Source organism: Lactuca virosa, chromosome 9 (assembly GCF_052849685.1).
Source record: "Lactuca virosa cultivar CGN04683 chromosome 9, Lactuca_virosa_CGN04683_v6, whole genome shotgun sequence".
Lineage (NCBI taxonomy): Eukaryota > Viridiplantae > Streptophyta > Magnoliopsida > Asterales > Asteraceae > Lactuca > Lactuca virosa.
This window is the reverse complement of record NC_136434.1, coordinates 29,532,903-29,552,245: the sequence shown is the minus strand read 5'-3', so window position 1 is coordinate 29,552,245 and position 19,343 is coordinate 29,532,903. Positions and strand designations below refer to the sequence as shown.

Genomic DNA, 19,343 nt, shown 5'->3' with positions numbered 1-19,343 from the left:
TGGAGTTTTTGCTCCTGAATCTTGTGCTTGTTCCACCGGTGGAAGGATTTTGACTTTGGTGGATGGCTTGGGTTTTATATCATCACTCCTCATACGCGTCTTGTCATCAATAAACTCTAAAATCTCCAACACCTCATTATCCATATGAAACTTCTTTGCAAGCTCTTTGGCTTTGTCCCTGTCTAGTTTTCGTGACAAAACTAACTCTAGAAATTCATTGTTAGACAAGTTCAAACCCTTTTTAGTTGAGGGCTGGATCAAATTGACAAAATTAACAGGTTGAACATCAGAAGGAACCTTTTTTGCTTCATGAACATTGAAGTTGATAACTTCACCATCAAATTCCATACTCAAAGTTCCATTGTAGACATCAATTTTTGTTTTAGAAGTTTTAAGAAAAGGTCTACCCAAAAGTATGGAACTTGAACTTGGAGAGTCATCATCTCCCATATCTAAGACATAAAAATCAGCTGGGAAGACAAATTCATCGACTTGCACTAACACGTCCTCTAATACTCCCTTTAGGTGTACCAAAGACCGGTTAGCAAGTTGGATGATCACACCGGTTTTGCTCAATGTTCCTACACCAATTGATTTGAAAAGAGAATATGGTAGGACATTTACGGATGCACCTAGATCAAGCATAGCTCGAGGTACATAAAGATTCCCCAACTTGCAAGGCACGGTAAAGACACCGGGATCCTTGCACTTCGGGGGCATCCTTTTTTGCAAAACCGCGGATACATGCTCCCCAACTGTTACGACTTGATTTCATTTTAATTTATTTTTAGATACACAAATATCCTTAAGGAACCTTGCATAACTAGGTACCTGCTTGATGGCCTCGAGGAGTGGAATGTTGATTTGAACTCTCTTGAACATTTGCATGATCTCACTCTCCTCCCGTTCTTTCTTCGTGCTCTTTAATCTTTCGGGAAATGGAGCAGGTGTGGCTTTAGACTCAGTGATGAAGGGCTTCTTTTCGATTATTTTCTCTTCCTCCTTCTCTTCTTTGATAGCTTCTTCCACCTCTATCTCTTTCTCCTTTTGATCAACCGACACTTTTGGATCATCATAGCTCTTTCCGCCTCTCAATGTGATGGCACACACGTTGTGCCTTGGGTTTGCTTCAGTTTGGGCAGGCAACTTTCCTTGAGATTCTAGTTTGCTTACGGAAGTAGCAAGCTGTGAAACTTGTTTCTCTAAGTTCTTTATGCTTGCTTTTGTTTCTTGTTGGAAAGCTTGTGTACTAGTTGCCAAACTCTTCACTATGTCCTCTAAGGACATATTTGATGAACCCGCTTGTTGAGGAGGGTGTTGTGGCTGTCTTGGCTGAAAGTTTTGAGGTTGAAAAGGTGGTCTTTGTTGGTATTGATGTGATTGATTTGACTGATAATTTCCTTGTTGATTTCCTCCCCAACCCTGATTATTGTTCCATCTCTGATCACCTCGTGGTTGCTCATAACCTCTCTGACTTGACTCGGAATAGCCTCCCATGACTTTTGCTTCTTCATAATCTTCTTCTTGAAGTTGAGGGCACATATCGGTTGGATGCTCCACTTGAGTGCAAATATCGCATGGGCGGGGTGTGGGCTGCACACCTTTGTCTTTGGCCAGCATCATTACTACTTTTGTGAGCTCGGACAATTGAGCTTCAATCTGAGGAGTTTGAACTTCCTTTACACCTCGGGGTGCATCCGTGTACCATTCTTCATCATGGCTTGAATGTTTGGAATCTTCAGCCATGTTCTTGATTAGATTGAGGATTTCGGTTGGAGTCTTATCGGGTAAAGATCCGCCACTAGAAGCATTGAGAAGTCTTCTTTCCATTGGGGTCATGCCTTCAATGAAGTACTGTAGGAGCTGATACTCGGTAATCCTGTGCTTTGGACAACGGGCACATAGTTTCTTAAATCTTTCCCAATATGTGTGGAAAGCTTCTCTTTTGTGTTGCTTGATCCCGATAATTTCCCTCTGTAGGGCTGAAGCTTTCATTTCAGGAAAGTACTTATCCAAGAACAACCGTGCAAGGTCTACCCAAGTAGTCACCGTCCCCGGTGGGAGATCATAGAGCCAGTCTTTGGCTGCGTCTTGCACTGCAAAGGGGAATGCCCTAAGCTTGATCTGATCTTCCGTGACATTGTGTGGTTTCATACCCACACATACTACATGGAACTCTGTGAGAAACTTGTGAGGATCTTCATTTTCCAGGCCCCTAAATGTTGGGAGTAAGTGAATGAGGCCGGATTTTAGTTCCAAGTTGGTGGCGGCTGGGTATGTGATGCAAAGAGGTTGTTGAGTAACCTCTTGTCTTGACCATTGACGGAGAGTTTGTTCAGGTGGTGGGTTTGGAGGACCTTGATTCCCTCCAGGGTTGTCTGTCATGGCTTGAGAAGTGGGTGATGTTTCTCTAGGTGAAGTGTTTAGGATATTATGAACAGGTGAAGAGGGTGGAGTGGTATTTATGGGTGAGGATGGTTGTGGTGAGAGTGATGGGCTTTCTCTTTCTAAGGCTGATACACTTGAGAGGGGTATATCCTCCCAAATGTTGATGACTGGGGGAGTAGATGATGAAGAAGTACCGGAAACCGGTTGCCTCTTACGAAGCTTGGCTTGCTTCCTTAACTTCTTTGCAGTCCTTTCTATCTCCGAGTCAATTGGCAGTGGTGTACCTGTAAGAAAAGATCTAGGCATAAACAATTAGTAACACCGTGTCCCCGGCAACGGCGCCAATTTGTTAGGCGTGTCAGACCCAACAAATAAAGGGGGTACGATATACTCCAAAAGAATCCCACTATATTGCACTAAAAGGTAGTACAAGGCAATCAGGGTCGATCCACAGAGACATGGGATAATTAGTCTATACCTCTTTGCGCAAGGTACTATGGTCACCAACAGTAAAGAGGGGGGGGGGGTTAGAATGCAATGATTAAACAAACAAATTTAAAACACGAGTAAACAACTAAACGAATGAATTAAGTTCATATTTTTTGTAAGGACTCCAACTTCATGTATGACAATCCAACAATGTGAATCAAAGATGACAAGACATTTGTTTCATTCTATCTAAGTTGGTACTTGAAAGTGTTAACAAGCTCTAACACTTTCCATTCACCATATTAATCAATCAAAACAAGCTCTTTGATTAATCCTAACCTTACTAACCTAATCTAAACAAGCTCTTAGAATTAGATTAAAAGATTGCATTAAGCTTATTGTGAATGTTCCCAACAACACCCAATACTCCTCACAAGCTCGGGAGCGTAAGAATGTGTGAAAAGATTTACACTAAATTCATTCATAAGAAATCAATTTAATGCTTGTTACTTAGTTCAATTCATAAAACAATTACGGATTTTGCAAAATGAATAACTTGAATGACCTAACCCTAATTCAAATGGCCAATAAGAATCATTATTAGAATCAAACATTCGATTGAAATAAAATCAGTTTCACCAGATAGAAATTAAACACAAACATCAGGTCATATGATTTGATTCACAACCAAAAAGTCAAAACATGAAATTGGAGAAGTTAGGGTTCTAGCCACACATGGCTAGAACAAGATTAACAAGTTTAAAAGATGAAATTAAGTGCTAAAGTGCTTACAAAGAAGAAATTAAAATGTTTCCCAATGATTAACGGACAAACCCTTGCTAAAACCCTTGAATTCTCCTCTCCAAAAGTGCTCTGGTATGTTCTGATCTCTCCCAAAATGACCCCATTCTCGACATAAGGAAAATAGGAAAAACTGCCAAAAAGTAGTTTTTAAGTTGAACACGGCCCGTGTCGATATAGAGTAAATCAACACGGGTCATGTTAAGTGAACACACACCCTTCAATCCTCGATTCCAACTCTAAAGTATGATGCTCAAAAATGTTCATCTGGACCAACACGCCCCGTGTCCAAATAGGCTAAATGAACACGGGTCGTGTTCAGTGAAGTCAAAGTGCCTGGAATGGTCAAACACGCCCCGTGTTGGATTTCTAGGCCAAACCCAACACGCCCCGTGTTGCCCTCTGACTCTGAATCCAAACTTGATTTTCTCAATTCTTCCGTTCTACGCCCGATCATCCCGCAATCTTCACCAATGCTCCCGGGCACCTCCAAAAGCGCGCTCCAACCTCCGGTTTACCTGAAAGAAACATGAAAGTGTGCAAATAAGTTCGTTCTAGAGACTAACATGAATATGATAATAATGCAAGAATAATGAAATATAACTAAGCTAAATACATGCATAAAGGGGACTAAAAGTTGTGCAAAAAGGTGCACAAAATGCACCTAACAAGTACAGATCTTGTGCTTTCAGTAGTACGGGCTCAATACTACCTTTCACAACTATCTGTACCTTCCTCAAGAACCATTCTGAATCCTCTAAGTCACCATACTAAGTCTATATACTCCATCACTATGCTATCAACATACAAATCCTACTATGGCATTCCTAGGTTCTCCTAGGAATTCTTGATTCAACCGCCCTGCTATACCGAGAACCTCAACCAACATCGTTGGTTGCCTTATGCATGCAAGTTGTACACAAAATGGGATCACACCGATTGTCGAATAATGATTCTACCCTAAATTCACAACCAAACAAGGAACAGGAAATAAGGTTGAACCGATCATTCTAGGGTTATATGAACCTAATCGTATACAACTTTTAAAGCATACACTTAGCAAATAACTAAGTCAATATCAATTCAATTAACACATAGCATCCAATCCTTCAAGGTTATAAGGTATCACACAAATCAGACAATTATATCATAGGATTCTTGAAGGTATGCTTAGCCCTATTCTAGCATGAAATTTAATTATCAGGTATACTAATCACAATACATGAGTATGGGTAATTTGGGAACCACTTACTTGGGCTTGGATGATTGCACGTATCGCACCTCCTTTTTACTTGGTAAAAATATTTTTAAAAATTCGATTTTCTTTTGAAAAGATTATCATTTCCTCAGTTTGAGTTCTGATACACCCAGAAGTGTGCCTGAATCCCTCAAACCAAGGCTCTGATTCCAACTTGTAACATCCCAAAAACAATAATAAAAATTTTCATTTTTTTTAAAACCAGTAGTTCCATTCACCAAACATCTCCAAGTCAATCACCAAATACAATGTCAAAATATCATATTACAATTATCCAAAAAGTACGGAAATCATGACGGGAGGATGTTGTGCCATTACACCGGACCCTTCTCTTTCGTACCGGAAGTACCTGAAACCATAAACATAAACTGTAAGCACAAGGCTTAGTGAGTTCCCCAAGTACCACATACCAAACATACAATTGGGCCTAGCCTTGGGGTGTATTACAACCCAATACACAATTATGGGCCCAACCTTGAGGCCCTAGCCCTAGGGTTTCTTCCAACCCATCATATAGTCATGGGCCCAACCCTATGGTCTATTTTAATCCAATCATACAAATATGGGCCCATCCCTAGGGTCTATTTCAACCCAATCATACAAATATCTAAGAGTCATATATCAACTAGCATTCTACATAAACAAATTGGTGGGCTGGCATTGTTGCCTTTGACCCACAAGCACATTGAGGAGACTTATCTCACAGAAAATGCTCTACAGCTACTGTTGTCACTCATAGAGTACCGCTGCTACGTACCACCTAATCAGTCCAACCAAATAAACCTTGAGCTCTTCCTTTAAAATAGGTGCTTGACCAAAAGTCAGCTCAAGTCAAAGGTCAATGGTCAAAGTCAATGGTCAACATTGACTTTGGTCAATCGCCAAGTCGTGGCCACCTATTGCCACGCCATGGCCCCGCCAGTAATAACCAGTCGCGAATTTCCCCGTTTCCATGTCGTGGCGACCTAAGTCTCGCCGTGCCCACTGGGTTTTCGGAAGCTTAATAGATTAAGCTATTTTCTTTGATCCCAAAGGCTCCAAATTCCAGATCTGGTCTGAAACAAGGTCTAGAAGGATAAAGTTTCCAACTTTACCCGATAATACCATCAACATGGTCAAAATCCCAAACCCTATATTCAAGGGAGCTAGAAATGACATGACTTTCCCCATTAAGCACTTATTCCAAAGGGTTCATAACTCATTTACTCAAGAACAGATTCTAATACCTAATCCAACATAAGAGTTGGTGCTTTTTTTAGACATGCATGTCCACTGAATGTCTTGAAGCCATATTGGGCTAAAAAGAGAGTTTTTCTATGGAAAACTCATGCATGGATCAAAACCCATCAAGAAACCAGATCCAAATCAATAATCATACCCAAAGTCCCATAGATTCATAAAGTTGCAAGCTTTATGAGATCTCATCATTTCAAACACATAAAACATGAAGATTAAGGGACGAAAACATAAGATCTAGCAATCTACTTTGATAAAAATGAGTTTTGGACACTTACAAGGGTCTAGAAGATTGCTAACACAATGGATGATGGCTAGCTTGTTGAATCCAAGCTTACTTCCTTCTTCCTTCAAAGGCTTCAAGAACACCACAAAGGCACTAAATGAGGGAGGGAGAGAGAGAGAGAGAGAGAGAGAGAGAGATTAGGGTTTCACGGGTCTGATGGAGGCTGATGGAGGTTGAGGGTGAGCAAACCCTAGCCTCCTCATTCCCTTAAATAGGGAGTAAAACTCAAAAAATATGGTTTCTCATTTGACAACTGCCACGTCGTGGTGGATTAAATGAACATGCGAGTTGACCTTGACTTTCCATGTCGTGGTGTCTCACCACCACATCATGGTGATCCAATAAAAAGGCCAAATTGTGCAAAATGTAAAGTGCCTTAGGATTCAGATGTTACAAATTTACTTTAATTACATGTTTGTGTAGATTGACCTTTGTTCGGAGCTTTGTTCAACCACATTAAGTCAAAACATTCACCTTTATCGGAAACAAACTGTTCCATTGAGTGGGAGTCTCTCCCAAACTAAAAATGACTTATCGGTCAATCTTCTTATTTAAGTAAACATATAAAAACACGTTGCTTCTAACCCTTATCTCTATTTATCTATTTGGTATGTTAAAAGGGAATGTTCTATAATATCCTTTAGATTAACCCACTGATTCAATTCGGCTCCCCCTCTTGGCTATCCACATAAACAATTAGACCAGTCCCAGTTAGTTAATGGTCACTATCGAAATAGGATTTATTTGGTTCTAGATGAAACACTCTAGGGAATCTTTTTCATCAAGAACCACCTTTTTCTCATTCTGTTTTTCATAATTTTTTGCATCTCGGTCCATCTTACTTGATACCAAATGAGCACAAGACTTATCATCCTCTCTGCTAGAAACATACACAAAAGTGTTGTTAGCACTCAAATTCATAAAAACTCCTTCATTCATTTTTTTATTCTCGTTGTCGTAAAAGTTAGTTATCGGTGCAAAGATATGATGATTCCCCACCCATAAAGATCATAGCTTTTATTACTTGTCGTCTATTCATATTCCTCTCATTACATGTATGCTTAACACCTAGAAGCCATTTCAACATCCTCGTCGCCAATAAGAAATGCACTAAAGCAAAACTACAACGAAACCCTAGACGTTTTCCATTCCCACGAAAACTAATTTTGATCTTGAACAATACTAATTTTCATGAATGAACATATGTAACACCTCAAATTTCAAACCAAAATTTTCATTTTTAAGTTACCCAAAATATTGTTCATAAACCAAGTCATCAGAAAAACACAAGTGTCTAATACAAATCATCATCACAAAATATCAGAGTGCCACAAAATGCCTAGTAACAAATCTCCCAGCGAGTGTGTACAATCATACATTTGCATTCCCGCGATCCTCAGAAGTACCTGAAACACATATAATCAACAACTGTAAGCACGAAGCTTAGTGAGTTCCCCAAGATGCCACCTACATCACAGCATAAATAAACAGCTATGAGTTATCAGCAACCCTGGGACTATCAGCAGTCCCAATGGACAAACAGCACGCCATGTAGGTTATCAACAACCTTGGAGACTATGCACAGTCTCAGTCACACATAAATAGCATAACACAATAATAACAGTTGGACCCATTTGGTCATCACAAATACAACTATTCTACCACACAGGTGAGAATTAGTGAAGAGACTCACCTGATACTGATGACAGATAAATCTCACACCCGAACTGCCGAAACTAGACTCCGCCTAATAACACAATAATTAACCCTAATTAATAATTAAGGTCCAAAACTCAACTCACAAGTCTAAATCCCACAACTATGCCCCTTAAGGGCAAAAAGACCATTTTCCCCTTCCATGGTCCAAAACCCTAAATCTTGACCAAAAGTCAAAAGTCAGCAAAAGTCAACTGCCCAACACGTACGCTGGGCGTACACTCCTCCTACACGCAGCGTACTTGAAGAACCCGGCGGGTCGGGGTCAAGCCTGGCTACGTTGGGCGTAGCTAGAAGTACGCGCACACTCCTCCTACACGCGGCGTACTTGAAGAACCAGACGGTTCGGGGTCAGGCCTGGCTACGTTGGGCGTAGCCAGAAGTACGCGGGACATACGTCGCCTGATCCCAAAATCATTCCAAAATGTCTTAATCGTTAATACATGCAATCCAAACATAGATCTAACCTCCATTGAACGTCTTAATCAACAAAGCCCAAAACTTTAAGCCTTTGCATGGCTGAAAAGAGCTCAAACCTTAAAACCCTAACTTAATCCATACTCAACACCACTAAAATCTTGCATAGCTGGAAAGGGACCATCAAGCAATCATTTTTATGAGTCTAAGCACTTTAATACATCTAAAAGGACAACCAAAATACTGTGGAGTAACCCATACTGACAAAGGTCCAAGCTTTGGGACAAAAGCTCATAAAAACTCATCTATGGAGATCTAGAAAGAAACACATCAAGGTATAAACTTTATACCTTAAAAAGATTCACAAAGTGAGGTAGTTTCTGGATCCACAAGCTTGCAAGAAACACCACCTTCTTCAATAGTATTTTTCTTCAACAAGAGAGCACCAAAATCACTAACAAGCTTCAAAATCTTCACACACAAGGCTTAGGCTCGAGATCAGGGTTTGTAAGGAGTGGAGGCTGATAAGAAATATCCAAGGGAGACATAAGATGGATTAAATAGGGGAAAACCCTTAAATTTAGGGTTTGGGAGCTGAGCTAGTACGCCCCGCGTACTAGCATGCATCCCGCGATCCATGTCTCTCACAAGTACGTTGCGCATACCTCATGTACACCCAACATATGGGCTGAAGTGCGAATCTTTTAACAAGGGACCAATAATGCAAACTTTAATTAGGCCAAGGGCTAAAATGAAAATACCTAAAAATCGGATGTTACAACATCCCCCCTCCCCCATTTAATATCATCGGTGATCAAAAAAGTCAACGACCTTCTCAACGTCAACAACGAGATCAACCAACAAGAGTGTAGGTTCAAGGCTTTCACACTAAATTATTAAGTTATATTATAGAATTTTAAACTTTATAATTCTAAAAAAATGGTTGAGCGTATCCATGGACGAAGCTTGCTTAGCGCAAGGGGGGGCTGTGGCTCCCCTGAATTTTTTGTTAGAAATAACCCTTCCACTATAGTTTATATACATATTTAGCCTAAAAATATAAAATTTATGCTGTGGCCCCCCCTGCTCTCCGATTTTCATGTATATTATATTTTCGGCCCCTCCAAAATAAATGTCCAAGCTCCGTCACTGAGCGTATCTGGAGATAATTTAAGCTTCAAATAAAGTATTTGTTTTAAAATCATCACTAGATTTGTAAATCCACTTCCTATCTCACCAAAAGCTTCAAAAAAATCACTCTTTTCTATCCTAGCTCACTTAATGTTCAAGGGAAGACTATGGCTTTAGCTCATAACTTTGACATAATGGCAAAATTGGTACTTAGATTTTTAAGTTTTTTATTTGTTTCCCAATTAACTTTATATAACTAACAATCTTTATATTTCTATGCCAACAAGTATTTATATTTTTTTATACTTTTATCCCAAATGAATGCAGCGCGTTATATCACCTTGTTATAAATGAATAGCCTTTCTTATTTTAAACAAATTATATCTAATCAAAATCAAAATAATTATGTATGGGTGCTGATTCTTCCACAACTTCTTTTTATTCATCCACATAATTCTATGGTTAATTGACAATGATGCCCTTCACTTAAAAGAAAAGCATATTTTAATACTTTCAGGAAATTGGATCATTTCCTTTTTTATCCCATGGAGTTGGCTAAAATTCACAGTATAGACAATTTATATCTACTTTTTTTACTTTGTTCATCATACGGTGGAGTTTTAAGCTTCAGTCCATAAATCCATTATTAAGATGAATTGTCTCTTCAAAATTAAGTTTATTCATCATGAAAATCTTCTTGGTTACCTAGGTGTTGAATTTCTCTATTGCTCCAGTGTGTGTATGATTTCTTCCTGGGGGTTGGCTGCATATGGGAGTTTTTAGCAATAGAGATCTCTGGTTTTTATTATTTTATGTCCCATTGGGCTGGGATTGACTCAATTCTTTTCGTGTGTGTATGTGTTACCACTAATTTTATACAGATGGCTTTCTTGGTGTGGAATAAATTTGGAGTTCTTTGTTTGTATTCCTTGTGTGTGCAAGTGGTACAAGGCCATAAGCTACAGGTTTGGTCTATGTGAGGTTTACACTTACAAGTTAGAACCTATTGTTGGGTTTGTTTATGTCCAAGTCCGTTACATGCTAATTGTTGTGAAAGCAATTTATATCTGGTTGTAGAAGTTTGTAGCTGGAATAGAGTTGATCATATGGTCTCGTTATTACCTTGAAAGGTAGAGAATCCACTTAATTGGTGAAATTTGCATATTGGTCTTGGCTGGTTCTTTTGCCTAGCTGTGATTACCCATTACAAAAGTTGTAGGTTCAAACTTGTTGTGGTGGGTGGAGACGTGGAGTATCAAGATCATTGCTTGGTTAGGTGGTTTAAAGATGCTTTTAACCTTGGGTGTCTTCGTTGGTCGTTGTTGTTGTTGCTTTGTTTCCTGCTATTTAATTTAAAGACCCTTTGGCCCCTGCTGCTTGGGATCCCTTATGATGTCTTTGGTTTAAAGATCCTTTTGCCCTTGGCTTTTTATTGGTGCAATTTGATCAGTTTCTACAGGTGATCAACCATTCTTGCCCACATCCACTTTGACGTAGCGCCGAAGATTGCAAAAAGTTAGAAAAAGTAATTTTTATTTTACCTTATGTAGTAAAATGGATGGTGGATTGATTACAAAATTAAATGCTTGATAATCTTTATTTTCTTATGTTGTGTTGAAAATTGCAAGTCTTATTGTTGCACCAAAGGAGAAGAAGGAGGAACAAGAGCGTGTGGTGCATTTGGAAACAAATCATTGGGTTTCTCTTTCCTCAAAATCTCTTCATTTTTAAAATCAGGGCGTAATTGTCGGTTAACTTTAAAATTATGTGGATAAATAAAAAACAACCGTGGAAGAATCATCACAATACATCTACACACCCTAAATGCATGATCCGTTTCTTCAACCATTTCGGATGGAAAAATATGAATAAACTAAAGATCCGTCAATGGGCACGAACCCTAGTCCCACAATGGCTACACAATTTATGAAAAGCCTAAAAATCTCGAGTTTAACGGTAAGAACAAATCTGGGCCGGTCTAGAATCTAGAACATCATCTGATTACATCCTCGGTTTTTTAAAAGAAGGAAGAATCTGGGAAATGGAACTCAGAAATCTTGACTGCTGATCTCTTCTTTTGATCATATGAATCAACATGGAGGTAGGTCTAAAGGCGGAGCTTCAATAGATTCTAGTTTTCCAGGTCCATTCTCGACCAAAAAGCTCATAGCAAATCCCCAAGTTAGATGCGAATCTATGTGACAATGCATTAACCAAACTCCTGTTATGAACCAGATAAATGATTTAAGTTAGACATTATGTAGGTCGATTATACGTTTGTGATGAATGTAATACCTGGATTATTGGCAACGAAGCGAATTGCTGACCATCCACCAACAGGGACATTAACAGTGTTTCGACGTGGTGGATCTTCTAGGTTAAAGTTTACAGTATCTCCTGGATTGAAGTTGCCAAAACCCTGACCAACAATGTAGAAATGGTGTCCGTGAAGATGAACAGGGTGATCTTCAGTTGAGACAATGGCAGTGTCTTGTAACACGATTTGTACTTGAGAACCAAATTTAAGTTTATAGAGTTTTGTCCCTGAAACAGGCTGCCAAAGTGCACGAGGGACATTACCTGTGTAATCGAAAACCAATGGTGGAACAGGAGGAAAGTCCGTAGTGAACACATTTGGTATATTTTGGTAATGAGCTTGTAATAACGACGTTGTTTGTGGTAACACGAAAGATACATTGTTCATGCTAGCAGCGAATCTTGTGTTATTCGGGCCTTGACATGTGGGTCCAGGGCTACAGTTCACTAGACCTAACCCGATTGCAAAAAACAGGTCTTCGGTTATATCAGTTGGAACCTCGACCTTTGAAGGACTCTTTAGTTGGCTCGTGAACGCAGTTACAGTTACTGAATCGTTGTAATTCGGTAATCTTGGTAAAACCGGTTTTACTGGTGGCCCGATTTGCCTATTGATGCATGGAGCGAATCTGTATGCAAGAATGGCGGTGGTGGTGGTGGTGTCAAATGGTTCATTCTGGGAACTTTCATATGCACGCGCCGCCATGTAGTAGTATCCCGGAGCTTGATCTGCAACTAGAATAACATCAGTTGTTTGTCCAGGGCCCAGCATAAGGGTTGTGGTTGTGAATGGCTTGATGTAGAGTGCATCAACTCCGACAACTGTTAGTTTGTGGTTTGCGATTGTGAAAAAAAGCTGTTGATTGAGTGCCGAGTTGATTATCCTCAGTAGAATTCTATCGTCACTTTCAACATAAAATCTCATCGTATCTGTGTCATAAATGGAGCACATTAATTAGTTGAAGATTCTAGACTCAAAAGTTTGATCTAATTAGTTAATTACCTTAATACCTTTGCTCGAGCATCTATAGAGGTCGCCAGGTTGCCCATTGATAGTGTACGCATCAGAAACGTTCGGAGCACCTCCTGAAAACATCGCCTGGTTTAGGATGCTCATAATATCGCCATTCCACCATTGGCCTATAATCATCAAAAGCTCAAACTTTAGGATCATATATATTCATATATAGCTACATACGTACTGCATGCGATCATTTAATAGTAACATTTACTCGTGTACTTTTGTGCTAGTTGATAGTCTTACCAAGAAGAATCGGGATTTCTAGTTTGGGCAGTGGGAAAGGGTAAGAAGATCCAAGCTTTGGATGGATAATGAGAGCTCCATAGACAGTAGCTCTCAGCCATCTGCTATGAGCATGCCACCATAGCGTTCCTTCCTGGTTTAGTATAGTGAACCGATACGTGTAACTGGCTCCTGGTTGGATCGGACACTGAGTAATCCGGTCTGGACCATCAGCCCATGGAGTCCCAAGCTGAAGAATCCCATGCCTGATGATCATGGAAACACGATTCCATTAAAACCGGTAAAAGTGCAAACTTAAACCATTCATTTTAAGAACACTTTTAGACTCACGACTTACCAATGGATTGTCACATTATAACGCGCGTTGTTCAAAACTTTGATGATAAGTGTATCCCCATCCGAGACCTCTAGTGTTGGGCCTGGGAACTGCCCGTTAACTGTAATCACGTTCTTCGTTCTGCAGAGTCGCTTCACGGGGGTTTCTTGAACCTGTTTCCACAACGAAATTCAGAGAAAAAACTTGTTGAAAATGATGATGGAGAACAAAGAAGATTAGTTACAATGAAATCATGAAACTGTATTTCTGCATTTGCACCGGAAGATATAACAGAAAGGAAGCTGATGATCAGAAGGGGTATGAAGAATGCGGCCATTGAATTCTAAACTTCTGGTGAGCTTTCATAAACCTAGAAACGCTAACTTGTTCAACATGGTCTAACCAGGAAGAATTTGGTGCACCTACTGTCTTCCTCGATCGGCTCAATAAAGAATGCATTCTATTTTCGATGGTCCAATCCACCTAAACCAACTTTTAACTTTGGATTTGAAATTAAACCCCATGTATGATTTTGTAGTTGTATACGTAAAGTAATTGAGATCATATACTATATTATTATAGAAAGCACTTTAAATATTTTGACTTATAGCTATTTTTATTAAAGTATTCATAAAGTTGGCCTCACAACTAGAAAAAGAACATCACCGGTAGTTAAGCCAAAAATCCTTTGGTGGAATTACATATACTTTACACAACTATTATAAAAGATTTTGGCTTTGTTCCAAAATTATTGTCAACGGACAAAAAAAAAACACACAGATTAAAGAAATATTAATTACTAGGGGTGAGCAAACCCAAACCAAGAAACCGACTAAAACCGACGAAACCGAAAAAACCGAAAACAAAGCAAAACCGACGGTTAAGGTTTGAATTTTTTAAAAACCGAAAAATCAGGTTCGGTTTCGGCTTTTACCCAGAAACCGACCCATCCAAACCGAGAAACCGACCCATACTTGATTGTGTTTTGCTTGTAATAGACTATTTTGGGCTTTGGTTGTAACTTGTAAGACTCATGTTTTTTTGAAGCATTTAACTTAAATTTGGTGTTTTTTGAAGTATTTAACTTGTTTGCTTCATTTATGGAAAATGGGTTAAAACCCAAAACCCATAGGTTTAAACCTAGAACCCGTGAGTCTATGGGTTGAACCCAAGAAACCGAAAAACCGTCTAAACCGACCTCAGAATCCGAGAAACTGAACCGACCAAAAACCAATCCTATTGGGTTCTGAAAACTAGAAACCGACTATTTATGGGTTGGGTTGGGTTTGAGTCCAAAACCAACCCAAACTGACTCATGCATAACCCTATTAATTACCACTAACTTTATTAAATAAAATGATAGTAATACATTTTGATTTCATTTAATTACATCATATTGTTGTATTTAATTTCATTGCAGGTTAAGTAATAATAATGAGTATTTTGATAAAAACATATTTATTTTAAAAAATAGACAATTATTTTAATATAAATCAAAAAGGAAACATAAACTATTAATATTAATATGGACGGAATGATAGATTCTACTTTCATCAATTTTGAATTTATGTTACTCGTTTTCTTTGTTACTAAATTCTTTTAGTTTACTTATTTTTCACGTTGTAAAGATGACACGTTTATAGCCTTATAGGTCCATTGTCAAATTATGATTTCCGATGTTTGGTATCCATTGAGCAAAGTTTGAATAGGATCTCTAAAACACTAATCGTGTAATACCTCTTGAGATACTGCTTTTCCTTCCACCTTCGGATCCTACGTCTTTCAGTTCGAAGGAGAGCTCACAGTTTTGTTCGACATATCATTTATATTTCTAAAGGGCTAACATTTTTACTTTCTACAGAGGACTCACCACCGATCTCGGCCTCAAATCTTCTTTTGTAATTCAGGCAAACATCTCTTGTTTATTTAGTATTCCCTAATGCTTCTTGTTTTATTGTTCTGTTTTATCTCAGATAATGCAAACCTTCAAAACTTTTGTATCAGGAGATGAATAAAAGCAAAACAGTAGATGCGTACGTATGTCTGTTTAACTTATAAGCACATGCTAAAATTAAATCAAGATGATCAATAGGTTCACCATTGCTACCTTTGTTTTGTCTACCACATGTTCGATGAAATGTTTAAAAGAAAATTATCTTGATGTAACATCAAAATCCGTTGCTTTGTTTCGTTTACTACATGTTTTTGATGAATAGCTTCTGAGAAAATTATTATAATCTAACATCAAATCAGTGGCATTCATCATTTCAAACTACAATGGGCGGTTTAGCATTTTCACAAGTATGGTTATTAACTTGAAACAAAACGCAAGTATGCATCTTCAAAAAGTTTGTCATTTTCGAACACTAGGGGTTACTTGGTAATATATGAAAGTATGTTGCTACTGTGGGTAAAAAGTATAAGTACATTGCTATTATGGCAATGGTAAAAGGAGTAAATTAACAACAATGAATACCATTATATTTGCTTCTTTAGAAAATAAAATTACACACTAGAATGCTTTAACTGATTAAGTAGATGAAAATTGACCCGAAACCCATCGAATGAGCTTACATATATATTTTTTGCTTCAAATTGCAAAGTGAAAGGAAAATAACACAAATACTATAATCCAATGGCGCGAAACAAATGTTCATGTATCACACACTATAATTGTCCAAGTGATCTTAGCATTGAGGAAGATCGGAAGGAGGAGGCAGTAATGTTTCAGATTCCCCAATTCCATTTTCAACAATGAAAGCCATTGCAAAACCCCATGCAAGATGAGTATCTATGTGACAATGCATAAACCAAACTCCTGTTACATAATCCCAGTGTTAGTTAGTCATAAACTTACCATCATCAAGAACAGAAAACAGAAAGACAGAGATTTATAAACTGATGGGTGTTTAAAATAAATTAAAGTTTACCTGGATTATCCGCAACAAATCTAATAGCAGCCCACCCCCCAACGGGGACATCGATTGTATTCCTTTGAGGTGGATCAACAAGATTGAAATTAGCAGTATCTCTGGAAGGATTAAAATTACCAAAACCCTGACCAACGATGTAGAAATGGTATCCATGGAGATGAACAGGATGATCTTCCGTTGAGAAAATCGAAGTATCTTGCAGCACAATCTGCACATTAGACCCGAATTTGAGCTTGTAAAGTCTCGTCCCCTTAACCGGTTGCCACAGCCCACGAGGGACATTGCCAGTGTAATCAAACTGCAAAGGCGGAACACGCGGAAAATTTGTGGTGTAGATATTCGGAATGTTTTGCGTGTAAGCTTGAAGTAAAGACACGCGATTTGGAAGCACAAACGATACGTTATTCATGCTAGCACCAAAGCGTGTGTTATTAGGCCCTTGGCATCTAGGTCCAGGGGTGCAGTTAAAGAATCCTAATCCCACTGCCATGAACAGATTTTCATCTATTTTAGTAGGAACATTTACTTTATAACCAGGACTCTTTATTTGGTTTGAAAAAGCAGTGACTGTGTTTGTATCATTGTAAGCCGGAAGTTGAGGTAAAATAGGCTGTGAATTAGCAGATTTGTACTCCAAGATGGCAGTGGCTGTTGTATTATCAAACGGAGCGTTTCTAGCACTTGTGTAAGCTCGTGAAGCCATGTAGTAGCGCCCAGGCTGCTGATCTGCAGTCAAAAGGACATCCGTGGTTTGACCAGGGCCAACCATGATTACATTCGTTGTAAACTGTTTGGTGTAAACAGCATCAGTGGCAACCACGGTTAGTTTGTGGTTAGCGACACTGAAGAAGAGTTGTTGATTGAGTGCAGCATTGATGACCCTCAGAAGAACTGTGTCCCCTTTGTTTACAGTTAGTTTCGTAGTACTTTGGCTTGAACATCGGAAAAGATCACCAGGTTGTCCGTTAATTGTGATAGCATCTGATATGTTTGGAGCTGCACCAGAGAACAATGCTTGTCGTAGGACACTGATGACCTTTCTATCCCACCATTCGCCTGTTTAATCATCAAAGATAAAATAGTAATTAATTAAGTGTTCTTAATTACTTACAAAGTTTCAAAAACTGATTATATAATATAATTAATGTACCTAGAACAACAGGAAACTCGATTTTGGGCGTTGGGAAGGGGTAAGAAGAACCCAACTTAGGTCGGATAACAAGTGCACCGTAGACTGTGGCTCGTAGCCATCTGCTATGAGCATGCCACCATAATGTTCCCTCTTGGTCGGTTATGGTGAACCTGTATGTGTAGCTTCCTCCTGGCTGGATTGGACATTGGGTCACAAATTCGGGCCCATCTGCCCATGGGTTTCTAAGTTGGCGTATTCCATGCCTGAAAAGGAAAACGATTTGAACCATTAATTAGCCATTGCAATTGCTAAAAAAGAAATCCCGAATGATATGAAAGTGTAATTAAGTACCAATGGATTGTGACATTGTAAGGGGCAGCATTTGTGACTTTGACAAGAAGAGTATCACCATTTCTTACTTCAAGAGTCGGTCCTGGAAACTGACCGTTGACCGTTACTGCTCTATGGTTTCTGCATAGCCTCCTTACTGCTACCTCTTGAACCTGTAACAGCCAAAGTAATTAATATTCAATCAACCACCTCAAAGATAACTAACCCCAAATAGATAACTGAAAACTTAAATATAGAGTATATATAGCACATTTATATATAGGACGTACTTTAAACTCATGGTGGTGTGTTTCTGCATATGTGGTAAAAGCAAGGGAAAGCAGTAAGAGAGCCCGAAGGATGGACATGGATATCATCGTGAGAGAGGTGAAGGTTTGTTGTGTGTTTATATGGTGATCATAGGGGTGGGTATATATATAAGAAGGGATTTGGGTTAGGTTATGAGTCAATAGTGAAGTTGGAACCGAGGAAACATAAACCAACTACAAAGATGATTTTGGTGTAACAACTTGGTTTTTTTTTTTCAATCACTTTTGGAGAGTTGCTTTTGTAGTGATATGAAACAGGTACATTTCTTCTCTTCTCAGTGGTTGAAATTTGTTTAGGATAAAACATCATATAATAACTTATGAGTGTGCATGGAAAATTAAACGGTAGAATCAGAAAATCATTGAATTACGGGATGTTATTGACGCTGAAAAAATAATAACTAGATTGGCTGACTCATACATCGAATTATAGAACCTATATATATTAAAAGGCTATGACTTTCAATCCGAGTGGAGATACATGAGGTTCCCCAAACAGGCTAAATCATTGGTCCAAAATCCTTCCAAACTCAAATGTAAAGTTTCTCGAATTTAAGTTATTTCGGTTTTTTATTATATTCTATGTCTAATTATGTAAATCGAGAGAAATCTAGAACAGTGCAAAAAGAGGAAATCGGTTGACTTTTTTAATCATACTTGAAACAAAGGATGGGTCTTGCACGTTTCTCATCAATTTGTTAAATTAGCTTTATATTCAGGTAAAAATATATGCCGTTTTAGTGTTGAGAGAGATTGGTTTGGGCCTAAAGTCAAAGAATAACCTTCATTATTAAACTTGGTTCAACTAACTTGAGTTTTGGTGTACCTACTAACTGTATGTCTCAATTTGTTTTATTACTTTGGCATTGTTAATTACTTATTTACTTGTTCAATGTTATAGCTTTTTGGATTAGATACAAAAAGTAACAATTGTTCATTATAACTTCCATACTTTCAATTTTTTTAAATTACTAAGTTTTTTTTTTCTTATTAAGACGTTATAATTTGAAATTTTTTACCTAATTAATATATATACTATTGTACTTATAATTATTTTTTCC

The 19,343-nt window shown here is 38.4% G+C and overlaps 2 protein-coding genes across 2 annotated transcripts; both read right to left on the bottom strand.

The window, feature by feature from the left end:
• Nucleotides 1-11,400: 11,400 nt before the first annotated feature.
• LOC145139086 (laccase-13-like) lies at nucleotides 11,401-13,895 on the bottom strand. Its single transcript, XM_079073034.1, has 6 exons — nucleotides 13,803-13,895; nucleotides 13,580-13,731; nucleotides 13,243-13,487; nucleotides 12,990-13,118; nucleotides 11,958-12,908; nucleotides 11,401-11,883 (listed from the first exon to the last, which is right to left on the bottom strand). Exons 1-6 carry the CDS (start codon nucleotides 13,893-13,895, stop codon nucleotides 11,753-11,755), a joined length of 1,701 nt encoding a protein of 566 aa, XP_078929160.1. The 3' UTR covers nucleotides 11,401-11,752.
• A 2,122-nt stretch (nucleotides 13,896-16,017) lies between these two features.
• LOC145137577 (laccase-3-like) lies at nucleotides 16,018-18,367 on the bottom strand. The gene is made up of 5 exons (XM_079071705.1): nucleotides 18,244-18,367; nucleotides 17,975-18,126; nucleotides 17,642-17,886; nucleotides 16,489-17,547; nucleotides 16,018-16,376 (listed from the first exon to the last, which is right to left on the bottom strand). The coding sequence occupies exons 1-5, from the start codon at nucleotides 18,328-18,330 to the stop codon at nucleotides 16,246-16,248; spliced, it is 1,674 nt and encodes a 557-aa protein (XP_078927831.1). The 5' UTR covers nucleotides 18,331-18,367; the 3' UTR covers nucleotides 16,018-16,245.
• Between the last annotated feature and the right edge of the window lie 976 nt (nucleotides 18,368-19,343).

Excerpts from the sequence above, each read along its gene's own strand:
- LOC145139086 (XM_079073034.1), bottom strand. The coding sequence starts at position 13,895 with ATGGCCGCATTCTTCATACCCCTTCTGATCATCAGCTTCCTTTCTGTT. Across the intron at positions 13,732-13,802 it reads TACAGTTTCATGATTTCATT|GTTCAAGAAACCCCCGTGAA; the intron begins GTAACTAATCTT and ends TTGTGGAAACAG. Across the intron at positions 11,884-11,957 it reads CTTCGTTGCCAATAATCCAG|GAGTTTGGTTAATGCATTGT; the intron begins GTATTACATTCA and ends GGTTCATAACAG.
- LOC145137577 (XM_079071705.1), bottom strand. The coding sequence starts at position 18,330 with ATGATATCCATGTCCATCCTTCGGGCTCTCTTACTGCTTTCCCTTGCT. Across the intron at positions 18,127-18,243 it reads CACACCACCATGAGTTTAAA|GTTCAAGAGGTAGCAGTAAG; the intron begins GTACGTCCTATA and ends TGGCTGTTACAG. Across the intron at positions 17,887-17,974 it reads TACAATGTCACAATCCATTG|GCATGGAATACGCCAACTTA; the intron begins GTACTTAATTAC and ends TTTCCTTTTCAG.